Source organism: Hypomesus transpacificus, unplaced genomic scaffold (genome assembly GCF_021917145.1).
Source record: "Hypomesus transpacificus isolate Combined female unplaced genomic scaffold, fHypTra1 scaffold_64, whole genome shotgun sequence".
Taxonomy (NCBI): domain Eukaryota; kingdom Metazoa; phylum Chordata; class Actinopteri; order Osmeriformes; family Osmeridae; genus Hypomesus; species Hypomesus transpacificus.
In genome coordinates, this window is record NW_025814036.1 from 1,083,274 (window position 1) to 1,096,981 (window position 13,708).

At 41.1% G+C, this 13,708-nt stretch overlaps 1 protein-coding gene across 1 annotated transcript in view; it reads right to left on the bottom strand.

Moving 5' to 3' along the window:
- Positions 1-1,666: 1,666 nt before the first annotated feature.
- glod5 (glyoxalase domain containing 5) overlaps positions 1,667-13,708 on the bottom strand; it is a 46,013-nt gene continuing 33,971 nt past the window's right edge. Inside the window, exons 3-4 of the mRNA XM_047017762.1 lie at positions 2,298-2,453; positions 1,667-2,191 (exon numbers count right to left, since the gene is read on the bottom strand). Of these exons, the coding sequence (XP_046873718.1) occupies positions 2,060-2,191; positions 2,298-2,453 (288 nt within the window). The 3' untranslated portion in view covers positions 1,667-2,059. The remainder of the gene's footprint in view (positions 2,192-2,297; positions 2,454-13,708) is intronic.

Genomic DNA, 13,708 nt, shown 5'->3' on the forward strand with positions numbered 1-13,708 from the left:
GACGCGCGCTGCCCGATTGCCCTGCCAGAACTAGCTGCGCTTATTTAGTAAATAGGCTAGCGCCAATTTCCCACTAAAGTTTTGAAATACTCAACAGCAGTCTTTTATCCGGATCAAAGACAGGATTGGATTCCCGAATCTGAATCTTCAGGATCAGATTTGCTTTGAAATACCAGTTTTTAGGATCTGATCAGGATTTAATCCAATCCAGGAGGATTAATCCTGTGGGATCATTTTGAAATACCGGCCCCTGGGAATTAAAGTACACCAAACCGCAGTCTTAAAATCGTCTCCTGGCGTATAACTAAGCAAATAAAATTTTGCTTGAGATCGCTCGGCTGAACCAGGAAATGATATGCCGTGTCTGCCAACGCTATCAGGCTAAGAAAGTGGGAGGGGATCGGTAGAAACGCAGAGTTTGGCATGACAAACCTGCTAGCGAGCAGGTTAGTTTTAAGGAGTAAGTTACCATGGAAACTTACCAAAAGGTTTAGTTACCTCTCTTTCTGGAACGCAAACCTTGGAACAAGCCTCTTTTCAGGGTTAAACAACTCAAAGTTTTCACTAAACCCGCTACCTGGAATACCCCCCAGCACTACTAGACCACACCATGTTGGAACAGTTGTATCAAACAAAGAGGTGCCCTGTGCAGCTTTCAGCTCATATTAATAAAGCAGTTAAAGAGCCATCTCTTTATACATTTACATTTAGTCATATACCCAGCCTTCACCTCCATCCATCTCTTCATGACTAGGCTTGGATGGCCTGGCCTATTAGTCTAATTTCCATCAGTTCCCTGAAGATTTTAACTGTAAAACAATACTGATAATCACAATCCCTTTAGTGGTAGGTAGCAACACAAGCTGAAGGCTGCTGTGCTGAGCCCCTCCCCTCCCTTGTTTCTCACAATCACACTGCTGCATCCAGATCTCCGTTTTAATAGCGTGGGAGTTTCCTGGTAGTTTAAACTCAAGTATTTTAGAGTATGCAATGACAAAGCACAAAACAAAGTTTGTGATTGTGTGCGTGTGCGTGTGCATGTGCTTTGTCTTTCTGTGTTTGAAGCTACACCTATGTTTAATTTTCTGGGTCAACATGAGTCACTGTATTTTTCCTTTTTTGGAAATCATAATTTATGATCTTCTCTGACATCATTGGTATTAGGAATAAAGTTTATATTGTTCATGGAACAACTTCGTTCCCACTTCACAAGAATACATTAATGAAAGTGTGGATAATTGTGGGGAACAAGGAACTGCCTAGCTGGATGACTGTTTGACTGTAACTGTTGTCATCACAATGTTTGACCTGTTGCCGTATTTTTGGGCTTGATGGCTATATTCATGGTTTTGTGAACGATGAATCCTTGAAACAGTGGCAACACAGAACACATTTACAGACCAGGAGCAATGAATGACATACTAACACTTTGTGTTTGTTCAGCCTGGAAGCTCACATTCTACCCAATGTTACACACACACGTTGCGTTCCATGTGTCTTCTTGTTCTTTTCACCAAGCTATTCAAGTACATATATTTGTATGTTACATTTTCATTTGCACAAGAGAGAACAACCATTGAAACATCATTTGTCACAATAGGTTCAACAAAAACTGTAATTGAAAATGTAAACGCAAATGACAAAGTTTTTTAAGGCTGACAAGGAATGTGGAACATTTATCTTTAATACAAGTGTATGTCAGTTGATCATCATATATTAGACACAATTAACATATTTAAGCTTTACTGTTCATTGAGTAACAACTTTTGTAGAAGCATAAGTGTGATGTTATATTCCAAAAATGCTTTGGGGACATAGTGATGACACTTAGTAGTGTCTAAAGTAGGGCAAACAAGCTGAAAACCATTGATTGAGGACTGCAAACATTTTATGTTCATGTTGTGCAGTTGTTGCAAATCATTTAAGGAATAAGACATAAATTATATAGCTACACACTACACAGTCTGAGAGGCACCTTCACAATGCTGAACTGGGGGTACTGGAAACTACAAAAAACATTTACTGTCAGAAAACTACATCAGTGACAGTAGTAAACCGGCTATTTTGGAACTTGTACATAGTTGGAGACCTCAATGAGGTTGTTATCTGGGTCTCTGAAATAGAGGGAGATAATGGCCCCTACAGCCCCACTCCTCTCCACCGGTCCTTCCTCTACTGACACACCACAGGCCTGCAAAGGGAATAGACACAAAAATAATGCCAATGCTTCCCTCCTGGGTGAACAACTTTTACCCACAATGTAGGAATACATGATGTTATAGTCACAAATCAGCAACCTGAAGGTGTTTAGCCACAATGGTCAGGGGTGTTTTGGTGATGAGACACAGGTCAGCTGACCCAGAAGTGGGACACTTGGCCTTGGGTTCAAACTCCTTGCCCACCTCATGTAAGTTGAACTTCTGCTGCCCAAAACCTAAAGCCTTACGATTCCCCTGGAAGAAGTACACAAATATTGCCATCAAGTAAGTGTGAGAAAGTCAGAATGTCATTTATCTAAAAGGCTCAAGGTGGCTATTCTACAAATATGAATCGAATCCTACCCAGGGGCGGATCTAGAAAAATATATTCATGGGGTGGCAAGAGGGTGGCAGGAGATTTTGAGGGGTGGCACCCCCGTGGCAGTAGTAGATTTAATCGCAGTCATATTAATCAATGTTTATCCAAATGGCTGCTTGGTTTTTCGGCATTCAGGCTGTCTACTCTTTTACCCCGGTCCCTAAATATGACACGGAGCCTTAACGGAGGTACGAATATGAATGTCTGTTGAATCTCGAATATAAAACTGATTTCACGTCTGTCTCAGTCGGCGCAGTGGGGAGGGTGGGTTGGAGTCGTCTAGCGCTGCATTCATTTGCAGTGGGATATTAGCAGGCCCAAATGTAATTTGCGAGCGCAGTATTCCGACGAAAACCTGCAAAATTTCAAATAGAATGCATTTGTCTGAGGCAAAATTTTAATAAGCTTGTCATCTCATTACGTCTCTATTCTTTCGAAATATTTTACCTGTAAACAGAGCCCACTGCCACCAGTGTAGTGCTAACATTCAAACTGGTTGTCTTGAGAATGAGCGCGGGTCCTAAGAAAAATCTACAGTAATGCTGCAGAATGTTGTCGCCGCAAAAGGCCAATTCAGCAATAAAAACTGTGCTATCTGGGGAATGTGCCATTTAAATAATATTGTATAATTACAATAGACCAATTATCACCCTACGTCACACAACTGGCAAGCAGGCTCAACTGCGCATGTCGGTTGCAAAAGACGAACTTCTCCCTGGTCTATTACACTTGGAGTGTCGATCAGGTCATCATATATCTCTGGCCACTGGATTGCAGGGCTTGATTTTAACTTTTTGAGGCTCTTGGCCTTTGGACAAAAACATTTACGTTTCACTTGTCCATGCACAAAAGTCACTTGACCCTGATACCCTTAAATAGCCTGACCAAGTGATCGGGCAAAACTAGCCTGGCTAACGGAGATCGCTTTATCAGGCAAATGACGAATGAAACAGGCTCGGTTAAAGAAATCCGAGATGCTGGCTATCTTCATCAGGCTCGTATCTACATTAGGCAGTCCTCCCTGACATTTCTGGTATATAATGGAGTGAAATACAACATTGTGCACAATGCCAGTGAGCGAGTCTGACTTCCCGATTTTCTGCAACCATGTTGCGCACGCATCCCGAATGTTTACAAACAAATAATTGGTCTATTCATGTAGGCCTATCCTATAGACCATTTTTTTGTTTGTAAACATTCGGGATGCGCGCGCAATGTGGATGCAGAAAACCGGGAAAGGATAGCATGTAAAACGATTCCCCATTGATCTGTCGCATCCGAATTTTGATTTGGGTCACGAAAGTCTTGACATTTGAGCGAGAATGTTGCCCGTTACAGACCGCATAGTCGCGCGGCAACCATGTTTTCACGTTATGTCACAAAGATCCAAATTTTACAGTAAATTCTACATCTTAAAAGCCGAGCAGGGCAGCTTTCAAGATATATGGGAATTCTACTTTTAGCCAGCTGGTCCGATTATTTTTGTGATTTGTTTAAACTGGCTATCTAAGTGAGACTGCGTCCCCATTACACGTTAGCCTCAGTCAGACTCGTCGCTCACTTGCAGTGTGCACAATGTTGTATTTCACTCCATTCTACACCAGAAACGTCAGGGAGGACTGCCTATCGTAGATAAGAACCTGCTAAAATAGCAGGTTTGTATCTCGGATTTCTTTAACCAAGCCTGTTTCATTCATCATTTGCCTGAGAAAGCGACCTCCGTTAGCCAGGCTAGTTTTGCCCGATCACTTGGTCAGGCTGTCGGGGTCAAGTGACTTTTTTGCATTGACAAGTGAAACGTAAATGTACTTGTCCAAGTGCCTCAAAAGGTTAATGTCAAGCCCTGTAATCCAGTGGACAGAGATATATGATGACCTGATCTACACTCCAAGTGTATTATACTCGGGAGAAGTATACAAACAACACACAAAACCTACCTCAGTTTACGTTGTCCACAGAGTGTAACCTTTAGGAAAAGTGGGAATATATGGCTTCTGTCATGTTCTGTCCAGGCAGATCGCTGTAGGATCTTAAATGATTTCTTATTGAGATTGACATCATTCAGAGCCAATGAAAATAGGGGGGGCACTTGAAAACCAATCAGATTCCAGGGCCCGTGCCACTCCGTGCCCACCCTTTGGCTCTGCCCCTGATCCTACCACCTAGACTGTGAGAAATAAGGGCAGATTGCCAATAATTCAAAGGCTCACTGGGGCTGTTCTCTAACAAATACCAATCTAATATTGCCATCTTGTGGACATTATAGGTTGTTTTTACTATTCTTTAGATTCAGGGGAGGCGCCATATAATTTTGTATGCAGGTGCTGAGGGGGTGCTATCATTGACAGGGGGAGCTGCGCAATTATATATATATATATTAATAATGAGCAAAACTTGGCCACTCGTGATGCTAATTTGAATGGAACTGCAGTTGTGCTAGATGCCGTCTCTGCATCCATGGCAAACGCATTGATCAGCGCACTGCTCCTTGTCTGACTCTGATTTTTGTGGGTGCTATTGGGTGCTTTGGTCTTTATTAGGGGTGCTGAAGCACCTGCTAGCCCCTCCTTAGCGCCGCCCATGTTTAGATTTGTGGAAGTGAGGGAGATGTATATTACCACCCGATACAGAATGAATCAGTAGATTTAATCGAACCAAATCACAAAAAAATCACCCATTTGAATCAATTAGTAGGGCACCTCCTGTCCTACCAGTAGTTTAGAAGGTTGGAATTACTCGATTTGTCTAATGATATGCTAAGCCGTGTGTGTTATTAATGAGCCACCCTGGACCTTAAACAAGCAGAAGGGCAGTAGATTACAATCGCCCGTTTCATATAGTGACCCCAGTCACGAAAAATAATCTAATATTTCGTAAAACGTTCACGAAATTAGCACTTTTTTCGTGACTGCCACGTTTTTTCAACCAGTGCATTTCAATGGAGTGAATATTTTGTGACCTCGGCACGTTTTAATTAAGCTACCCAATTCATTTCAATGGAGCAACAATGGTGAAATGTTTTCGTCTTCATTTAAGGTTTTGTTCCAATTTTTAAGCGATAAAAAACGAGTTCATAATATAACTTGCCGTGTTGTTTTTTAAGAAGTAGGCTACAGAATATTTATTCGAATAATACCCAAAGCCTACTACTTTACCACTGATCCGTGCTTTTACGTATCCTTTACCACCCGTATTCAACCGATCTTCCTATTTATAACCAAGAAAGGACTTCAGCAATAACCGAGGAAATATAGAAGCTGTCAATGTCATTCATAATGGAACGAGACCTGGACAACGAGAGCACGCGACCTGAATGGTTGCCCTGGCTACTATCTACCACGCTATTTTAACTTTCAGTGACTTCATCCCTTTCCTGGTAAGTAGCATAATCAACCTGCTCGATTTTTCATGTGCAGTCTACGTTGTGATGAGGTTACTTAGCCTGACGTTGTCATACTCATAATTCTAGTCAGAATATGAGTCTGAGAACTCTCCGTTGGGCTTTGACTACAGGGCGTGTTTCAAACGAGCCTGGAAAACAAATGCCTCTTAGCTCAATTGGATAAATCTACAACCAATCAGAGCAACAGAGTATGTGACGTGTGTTAAGCGCCGCATAGTTGTTGTCAACAGAACTAAACTGAAAGGCAGCTAAATCTTTACTGACTAAACTGCAAGCAGACTTGAAGTATGCTTGAACAATGAATACAAACGATTTTTGCCGGTGTTGTAAAATTAATTTAAGGGTAGGGGGAGTACTTGTTCACACGGTCAACCTTTTAGAGCGAAACAATAAAGGGCAATGCATATACAAACAAGTTCTCCGTTTAGGATTACAACTCCACAAAAGAAAAGGAGAAACCACAATGGCCACTGGGTTTTCATTGTGTCCCATCTTCTTCGCGACCATCGGGGCCAGCTGATAAATTAAACTTTTACCGAATCCTGTAGGAAGGACGGCAAAAACATATTTTCCATCGACAAATGCCTTGATTGCGTCTCTCTGTTGCTCTTTCAAAATTAATGCGCTGTCAATGTCTTCTAAAACGGACTCGATGGCAGAATCATAACATCCCAGATCTCCAGCGGTAGCCATGTTTGTTCAAAACAAATTCAACTTAAGCGCTCTTTTGTGTCGTGGGTGATTACGTTACTGTTGATCATCTGTTCATCATCGTATAAAGCCCGCCCTGGCAATTTCATTGGTTCGCCCAGATTCTGGTTTTCTGTAGTTGGTCCCCAATACGAGACCCTCCAGACCCAACTTCCCGACCAAATTTTTTGGGGGGCTGGGAGAAGTTGGGCTGGCAGCCAGGCTAGAAGTTACTAGCCATAATTCCTGTTTTTGCAACAAAACATAGAAGCCCAACTCTATTGCATTTTTTTTTGTTGCAGTATTCGTACATATAGTAGCCTAACATTAAAGATTAGGAGGCATATTGAGGAATAATGTGGTCCCGGTTCTTGGGCCTTTATACCGTATATATCTATGCTTGGGACACCACCGGATAGAAAATCAGGAAATGATGTACTCAAATTAAGAGAGTTCGTGTAACTTCGTGTCTTTATCAGGAAATGACGTCCCGAAATGAAGAGATTTCGTGTAACTTCGGCTCTTTAAATCGATTGTCAAGAGCGTTTCCATGGCATTCAGAAATATACAACCGCGCAAATCGCGGTTAATACTGTTTTCCTTGATGCTAGCTAGAGGCTAACGTTGTTAGTTAATGGGTTAGTGGGGTGGTTCAGTTACATGTAGCAACATCTATCTGTATTACATACTTAGACATATCCAATGTTTATCAGTGTTTATTATGACTAGACAGACCATCTTCAAATCTCAAAGCAAAACAGCTATTTATCAACCTGCCTTTCAGGCCCACAACCCTAGCCCTACCTCCTGCTCTGCATCCAGCTCTGGTCCCAGCCTCCTAGCCCTACCTCCTGCTCTGCATCCAGCGCTGGTCCCAGCCTCCTTCCACTAACCCCTGCTCTGCATCCAGCACTGGTCCCAGCCTCCTTCCACTAACCCCTGCTCTGCATCCAGCGCTGAGCCCAACCTCCTGCTCTGCATCCAGCGCTGGTCCCAGCCTCCTACCACTAACTCCTTCCCAGAATCCAGGAGGTAAACTAATAAACTATATATAACTACAGTTAATATATAATGACACTAACACTTTGCTGGGACTGCATTCACATAATGGTCTTGTTTTTAATTTATACCAATGTTAAATAATTCACCATAATAATACTCTATGCACAAACTGCACTTACAAATGATACTGTTGTTCCTATTGCCCCACAGACTGTGTTGGTGTAACCTAAAGTAAACACCCTCTACCCATCCACCATTACAGATGTAGAAGCCCAGCAACCCTGGCAAGTTGGGCAAGGTCACCCAGGACCATCAGGAGGCGCATGCATCCCAGTGCAACAAGACTCTCACCTCTGCACATGCTCACTTCAACAAGAGCAACAGAAAGCAGACTGTGTGTGTGTGTGTGTGTGTGTGTGTGTGTGTGTGTGTGTGTGTGTGTGTGTGAGAAAAAGAGAGCAAGTATGGTCGGGTTGTAATTAGAAGAGAAAGTCTGTTCCCAGCGAATGGACAGACCCTTCATCGGGACAGACCCAAGAATAGACACCAACAATAATTGTATTGAATAACTAATGATACATAATTGAATAATAATTTGATTCAATAACAAATCTTTATTAATATGTTGATACTACAGAGCTGTTGATTTAGGTCCCCTCAGCTACTTTTTCTCCACAGCTCCACCCTCACCTCCACCACCTAACCATCATCCTTTTATTTGTGTCATTTGTAATGCATTTGAAAATTAAAGATTTATTATTATCAACTTTAAATAGTCATTCATTTCCATTCAGTATTCCTCTTTTGTTTTGGCAAGAAATTTACAATGTATGTAGGTAAGGGCCTATTAGAAATACAAAATATTTTTTTACCATGATGGGGATCCATTAGTCATTGAAGGTTCACTGTATTTAATAGTGGGCTACTCCAACAAGTTTTTAAAGTAATTTCATATTTAATAACTTTATATCATCTGCGCTACAACCAAAGTGAACAAACCAAACTACAAATATGGTGCCTATTATCGTTCAAACCTGTTGGCAGCGATTTGAAAAATGTAGTTTTCTTTTTAAACTCGTTATTTTAAACATCTTTGTCAACAATTTAAAATATACATACAAGCCACAAATGATCAATACTCAACAAGTCAACATTTAACTGTCTTTATATGTAACCTTCACCTAGCATTATTTCACATAATCTTCGAAAGTGGTTCCGACATTATGTGAAGAGTATCAATATTGGTCTAAATACAAAATCCCAGACAGGGTGTTGTATTTAGTCCAAGGGTTGAATCCTCAACAACAATAGTAAGTTAAAAAATATATATAATTAAGGAATTTTGCCACTATACACACAAAATCTAATTCTATGCATTTGACCTTTTCATGCCTCTGTGAAATGTGCGCCCGACACAAGGTCTAGTCCAGCAGGGTGAAAATTAAAATGTTGTCATGTGACTACACCAAATACACAATTGGAAGGGTCTCGATCAGGAGAATAAAACAATGCCAGTATGAAGGTTCTACTTGGTTCCTGGTGTGAAATATGGACATCTGAACTTGGACTTTTGGCCCAAAATCTGGGATTCTAGGTGGCGCTGTTGACCCCCTGTTGGTACTAGGGTTATGATATTGAAAGATTGTGTTTAACTAACCCCAATTATTCACTGTAATAAGTCATGACTATGTATCATAAAGGGAACTCAAAACCCTAACCCTAATTTTGGACCAAAACTGCACGTCTGACTGAAACCCTGTATTTTAATTGTACATTTGCTTAAAAGTTAGATTTGGCCCCATGTTGAATCCTTTAACAACAATAGTAAGTAAAAAAATATATATCATTAATTAAGGATTTTAGCCACTATACACACAAAATCTAATTCTATGCATTTGACCTTTTCATGCCTCTGTGAAATGTACGCCCGACAGAAGGTCTAGTCAAGCAGGGTGAAAATTAAAATGTTGTCATGCGACTACACCAAATACATAATTGGAAAGGTCTCGATCAGGAGAATAAAACAATGCCAGTCTGAAGGTTCTACTTGGTTCCTGGTGTGAAATATGGACATCTGAACTTGGACTTTTGACCCAAAATCTGGGATTCTAGGTGGCGCTGTTGACCCCCTGTTGGTACTAGGGTTATGATATTAAAAGATTGTGTTTAACTAACCCCAATTATTCACTGTAATAAGTCATGACTATGTACCATAAAGGGAACTCAAAACCCTAACCCTAATTTTGGACCAAAACTGCATGTCTGACTGAAACCCTGTATTTGTATTGTACATTTGTTTAAAAGTTGGATTTGGCCCCATGTTGAATCCTTAACAACAATAGTAAGTAACAAAATATATATCATTAAGGAATTTAGCCACTATATACACTAAATCTAATTTTATGTCATAGGTAAGTAGGTAATAATTCAATAGGAGCCTGCAAAGAGCTGAAGGTAAATACAAGCGTCAGCTAAATGACTTCAATTCCCCATGTGTCACATATAGGAGGAGCATGGGCGAGAATGATTGGAGTTGCCCTTTGCATCTTGGATGCCATGTTACTTCAAAAGAGCTGCTCACTTCACCAGTTCATAGTGACAATCGTGAGACGGGGAATTTCAACAGTACTGACTAGCTCGGCTTGTTTCACAATAACTTTTGCTCCAGTCAGAATAGTCATAGTGGTATAGGCTACTGTAATGACACGTTATACCAGGCAAGGAGTGTGCTGTCTATTAATTTAGACTGGAAAAAAGTCAATTGCAATGTATAATGCTTATACCTGTGTTGTATTGAAGTGTTTTGTCACTGTGATCTTGCACTTAGTTAAAAAAGATCTTAAAAGAACCTAGAATAGTTGGAACCCCAACTAGTCTATTAGGAATAGCTTGGTCAGGTTACACGTTTTAAGTAGGGTCAGTATATATTATATATAATAAGTTGTTGGATTGAGGTTTGGCTCATATGGTTGCATTTTGTATTCTATCTCTGATTAAATAATTGGACATAAATGTTATAAATCATGCTTTATTAAGATGTTTTTGCTGCAGAGCTGCTGGTAAAGGTCTCCCTGGCTTCTTCAGGGCTGTTTGGGAAGCTGACCTCCATTTCTATATCATTCTGAAAAATAACACAGTGAGTCAAAGATAAAACGAAGAATAGATTAATAGAGATACTCATTTCATAAACTAACCTCCTAAGTCAAGCCATAACAAAAAATAGTTGATGATCCCTCGCACTGCTGATGTAGTAAACGTTCCGCTGTTTTCACCTAAGGAATTTTAGAGATGTTGCAATGCAATGTCTCTATCATAAAAACAAAAGACAGCTAGCTGTATATTAACTATTAATGGCATATTTTGATTTAATCAACAGATTTACCACTGTTGGGGGATGAAAAGGACAAGTTCTCTCGCCACCTCTGTGGCTGGCAACCAGTCCTGTACTGGGCTTTCTGGACACATCACACAAACATCATGGACTGTCATTCATTTGAGAGTGTTTAGCGGTTACAACACCAAAATAATTGTAAAGCGCTAGGACCTGAGTAAGGGTTAGTGGTAGGAGGCTAGGACCAGCACTGGATGCAGAGCAGGGGTTAGTGGAAGGAGGCTGGGACCAGCGCTGGATGCAGAGCAGGGGTTAGTGGAAGGAGGCTGGGACCAGCGCTGGATGCAGAGCAGGGGTTAGTGGAAGGAGGCTGGGACCAGCGCTGGATGCAGAGCAGGGATTAGTGGAAGGAGGCTGGAACCAGCGCTGGATGCAGAGCAGGGGTTAGTGGAAGGAGGCTGGGACCAGTGCTGGATGCAGAGCAGGAGGTTGGAACCAGTGCTGGATGCAGAGCAAGGGTTAGTGGAAGGAGGCTGGGACCAGCGCTGGATGCAGAGCAGGAGGTAGAGCTAGGAGGCTGGGACCAGTGCTACGCAGAGCAGGGGTTAGTGGAAGGAGACTGGGACCAGCGCTGGAAGCAGAGCAGGAGGTTGGGACCAGTGCTGGATGCAGAGCAGGGGTTAGTGGAAGGAGGCTGGGACCAGCGCTGGATGCAAAGCAGGAGGTAGGGCTAGGGTTGTGGACCTGAAAGGCAGGTTGATAAATAGCTGTTTGGTTTTGAGATTTGAAGAAGATCTGTCTAGTCATAATAAACATTGGATATGTCTAAGTATGTAATACAGATAGATGTTGCTACATGTAACTGAACCACCCCACTAACCCATTAACTAACAACGTTAGCCTCTAGCTAGCATCAAGGAAAACTCTGACAGCCATTAACCGCGATTTGCGCGGTTGTATATTTCTGAATGCCATGGAAACGCTCTTGACAATCGATTTAAAGAGCCGAAGTTACACGAAATCTCTTCATTTCGGGACGTCATTTCCTGATAAAGACACGAAGTTACACGAACTCTCTTAATTTGAGTACGTCATTTCCTGATTTTCTATCCGGTGGTGTCCCAACCATAGATATATACGGTATAAAGGCCCAAGAACCGGGACCACATTATTCCTCAATATGCCTCCTAATCTTTAATGTTAGGCTACTATATGTACGAATACTGCAAAAAAAAAAAAAAATGCAATAGAGTTGGGCTTGTATGTTTTGTTGCAAAAACAGGAATTATGGCTAGTAACTTCATCACAACGTAGACTGCACATGAAAAATCGAGCAGGTTGATTATGCTACTTACACTGAAAGTTAAATAGTAGCCAGGGCAACCAGCCAGTTTGCGTGCTCTCGTTGTCCAGGTCTCGTTCCATTATGAATGACATTGACAGCTTCTATATTTCCTCGGTTATTGCTTAAGTCCTTTCTTGGTTATAAATATTAAGATCGGTTGAATACGGGTGGTAAAGGATACATAAAAGCACGGATCAGTGGTAAAGTAGTAGGCTTTGGGTATTATTCGAATAAATATTCTATAGCCTACTTCTTAAAAAACAACACTGCAAGTTATATTATGAACTCGTTTTTTATCGCTTAAAAATTGGAACAAAACCTTAAATGAACACGAAAACATTTCACCATTGTTGCTCCATTGACATGAATTGGGTAGGCTAATTAAAACATGCCGAGGGTCACGAAATATTCTCTCCATTGAAATGCACTGGTTGAAAAAATGTGGCAGTCACGAAAAAAGTGCTAATTTCGTGAACGTGTCACAAAATATTAGATTATTTTTCGTGACTATATGAAACGGGCGATTGTAATCTACTGCCCTTCTGCTTGTTTAAGGTCCAGGGTGGCTCGTTAATAACACACACGGCTTAGCATATCATTAGACAAATCGAGTAATTCCAACCTTCTAAACTACTGGTAGGACAGGAGGTGCCCTACTAATTGATTCAAATGGGTGATTTTTTTGTGATTTGGTTCGATTGAATCTACTGATTCATTCTGTATCGGGTGATATTACCCACCTTACCAAATAGCAAATGGTAAAATGAAATGTATTTTTGTTTGACATTTTATTAATTGACAATGTCACACTGAAACTCAATTGATTGTAAGGTAACTTTGGTTTTATATTTAGAAATGTTTTTAAGAAAAAAAATACATATTCATATTTTTTTTATTAAATCACACACATTTGTTTAAGCTACCTTTCGCTAGCCTGACGTTGTCATACTCATAATTCTAGTCAGAATATGTCTGAAAACTCTCCGTTGGGCTGTGACTATGGGGCGTGTGTCAACCGAGCTCGTAAAAAAAATGCCTCTTCGCTCAATTGGATAGACCTGCAACCAATCAGACCAACGTAATATGTTGTTTGTTTAAAACGAATTCAACCCAAGCGCTCTTTCGTGACGTGAGTGATTACGTTACTGTTGATCATCTGTCCATCATCGTATAAAGCCCGCCCTGGCAATTTCATTGGTCCGCCCCGATTCTGGTTTTCTGTAGTTGTCCCCAATACGAGACCCCTCCAGACCCAACTTCCCGACCAAATTCTTTTGTGGGCGGGATGAAGTTGGGCTGGCAGCCAGGCTAACCTTTCGCTGCAATAACATCTTAAAGTATTTAAAGCTCATTACACACT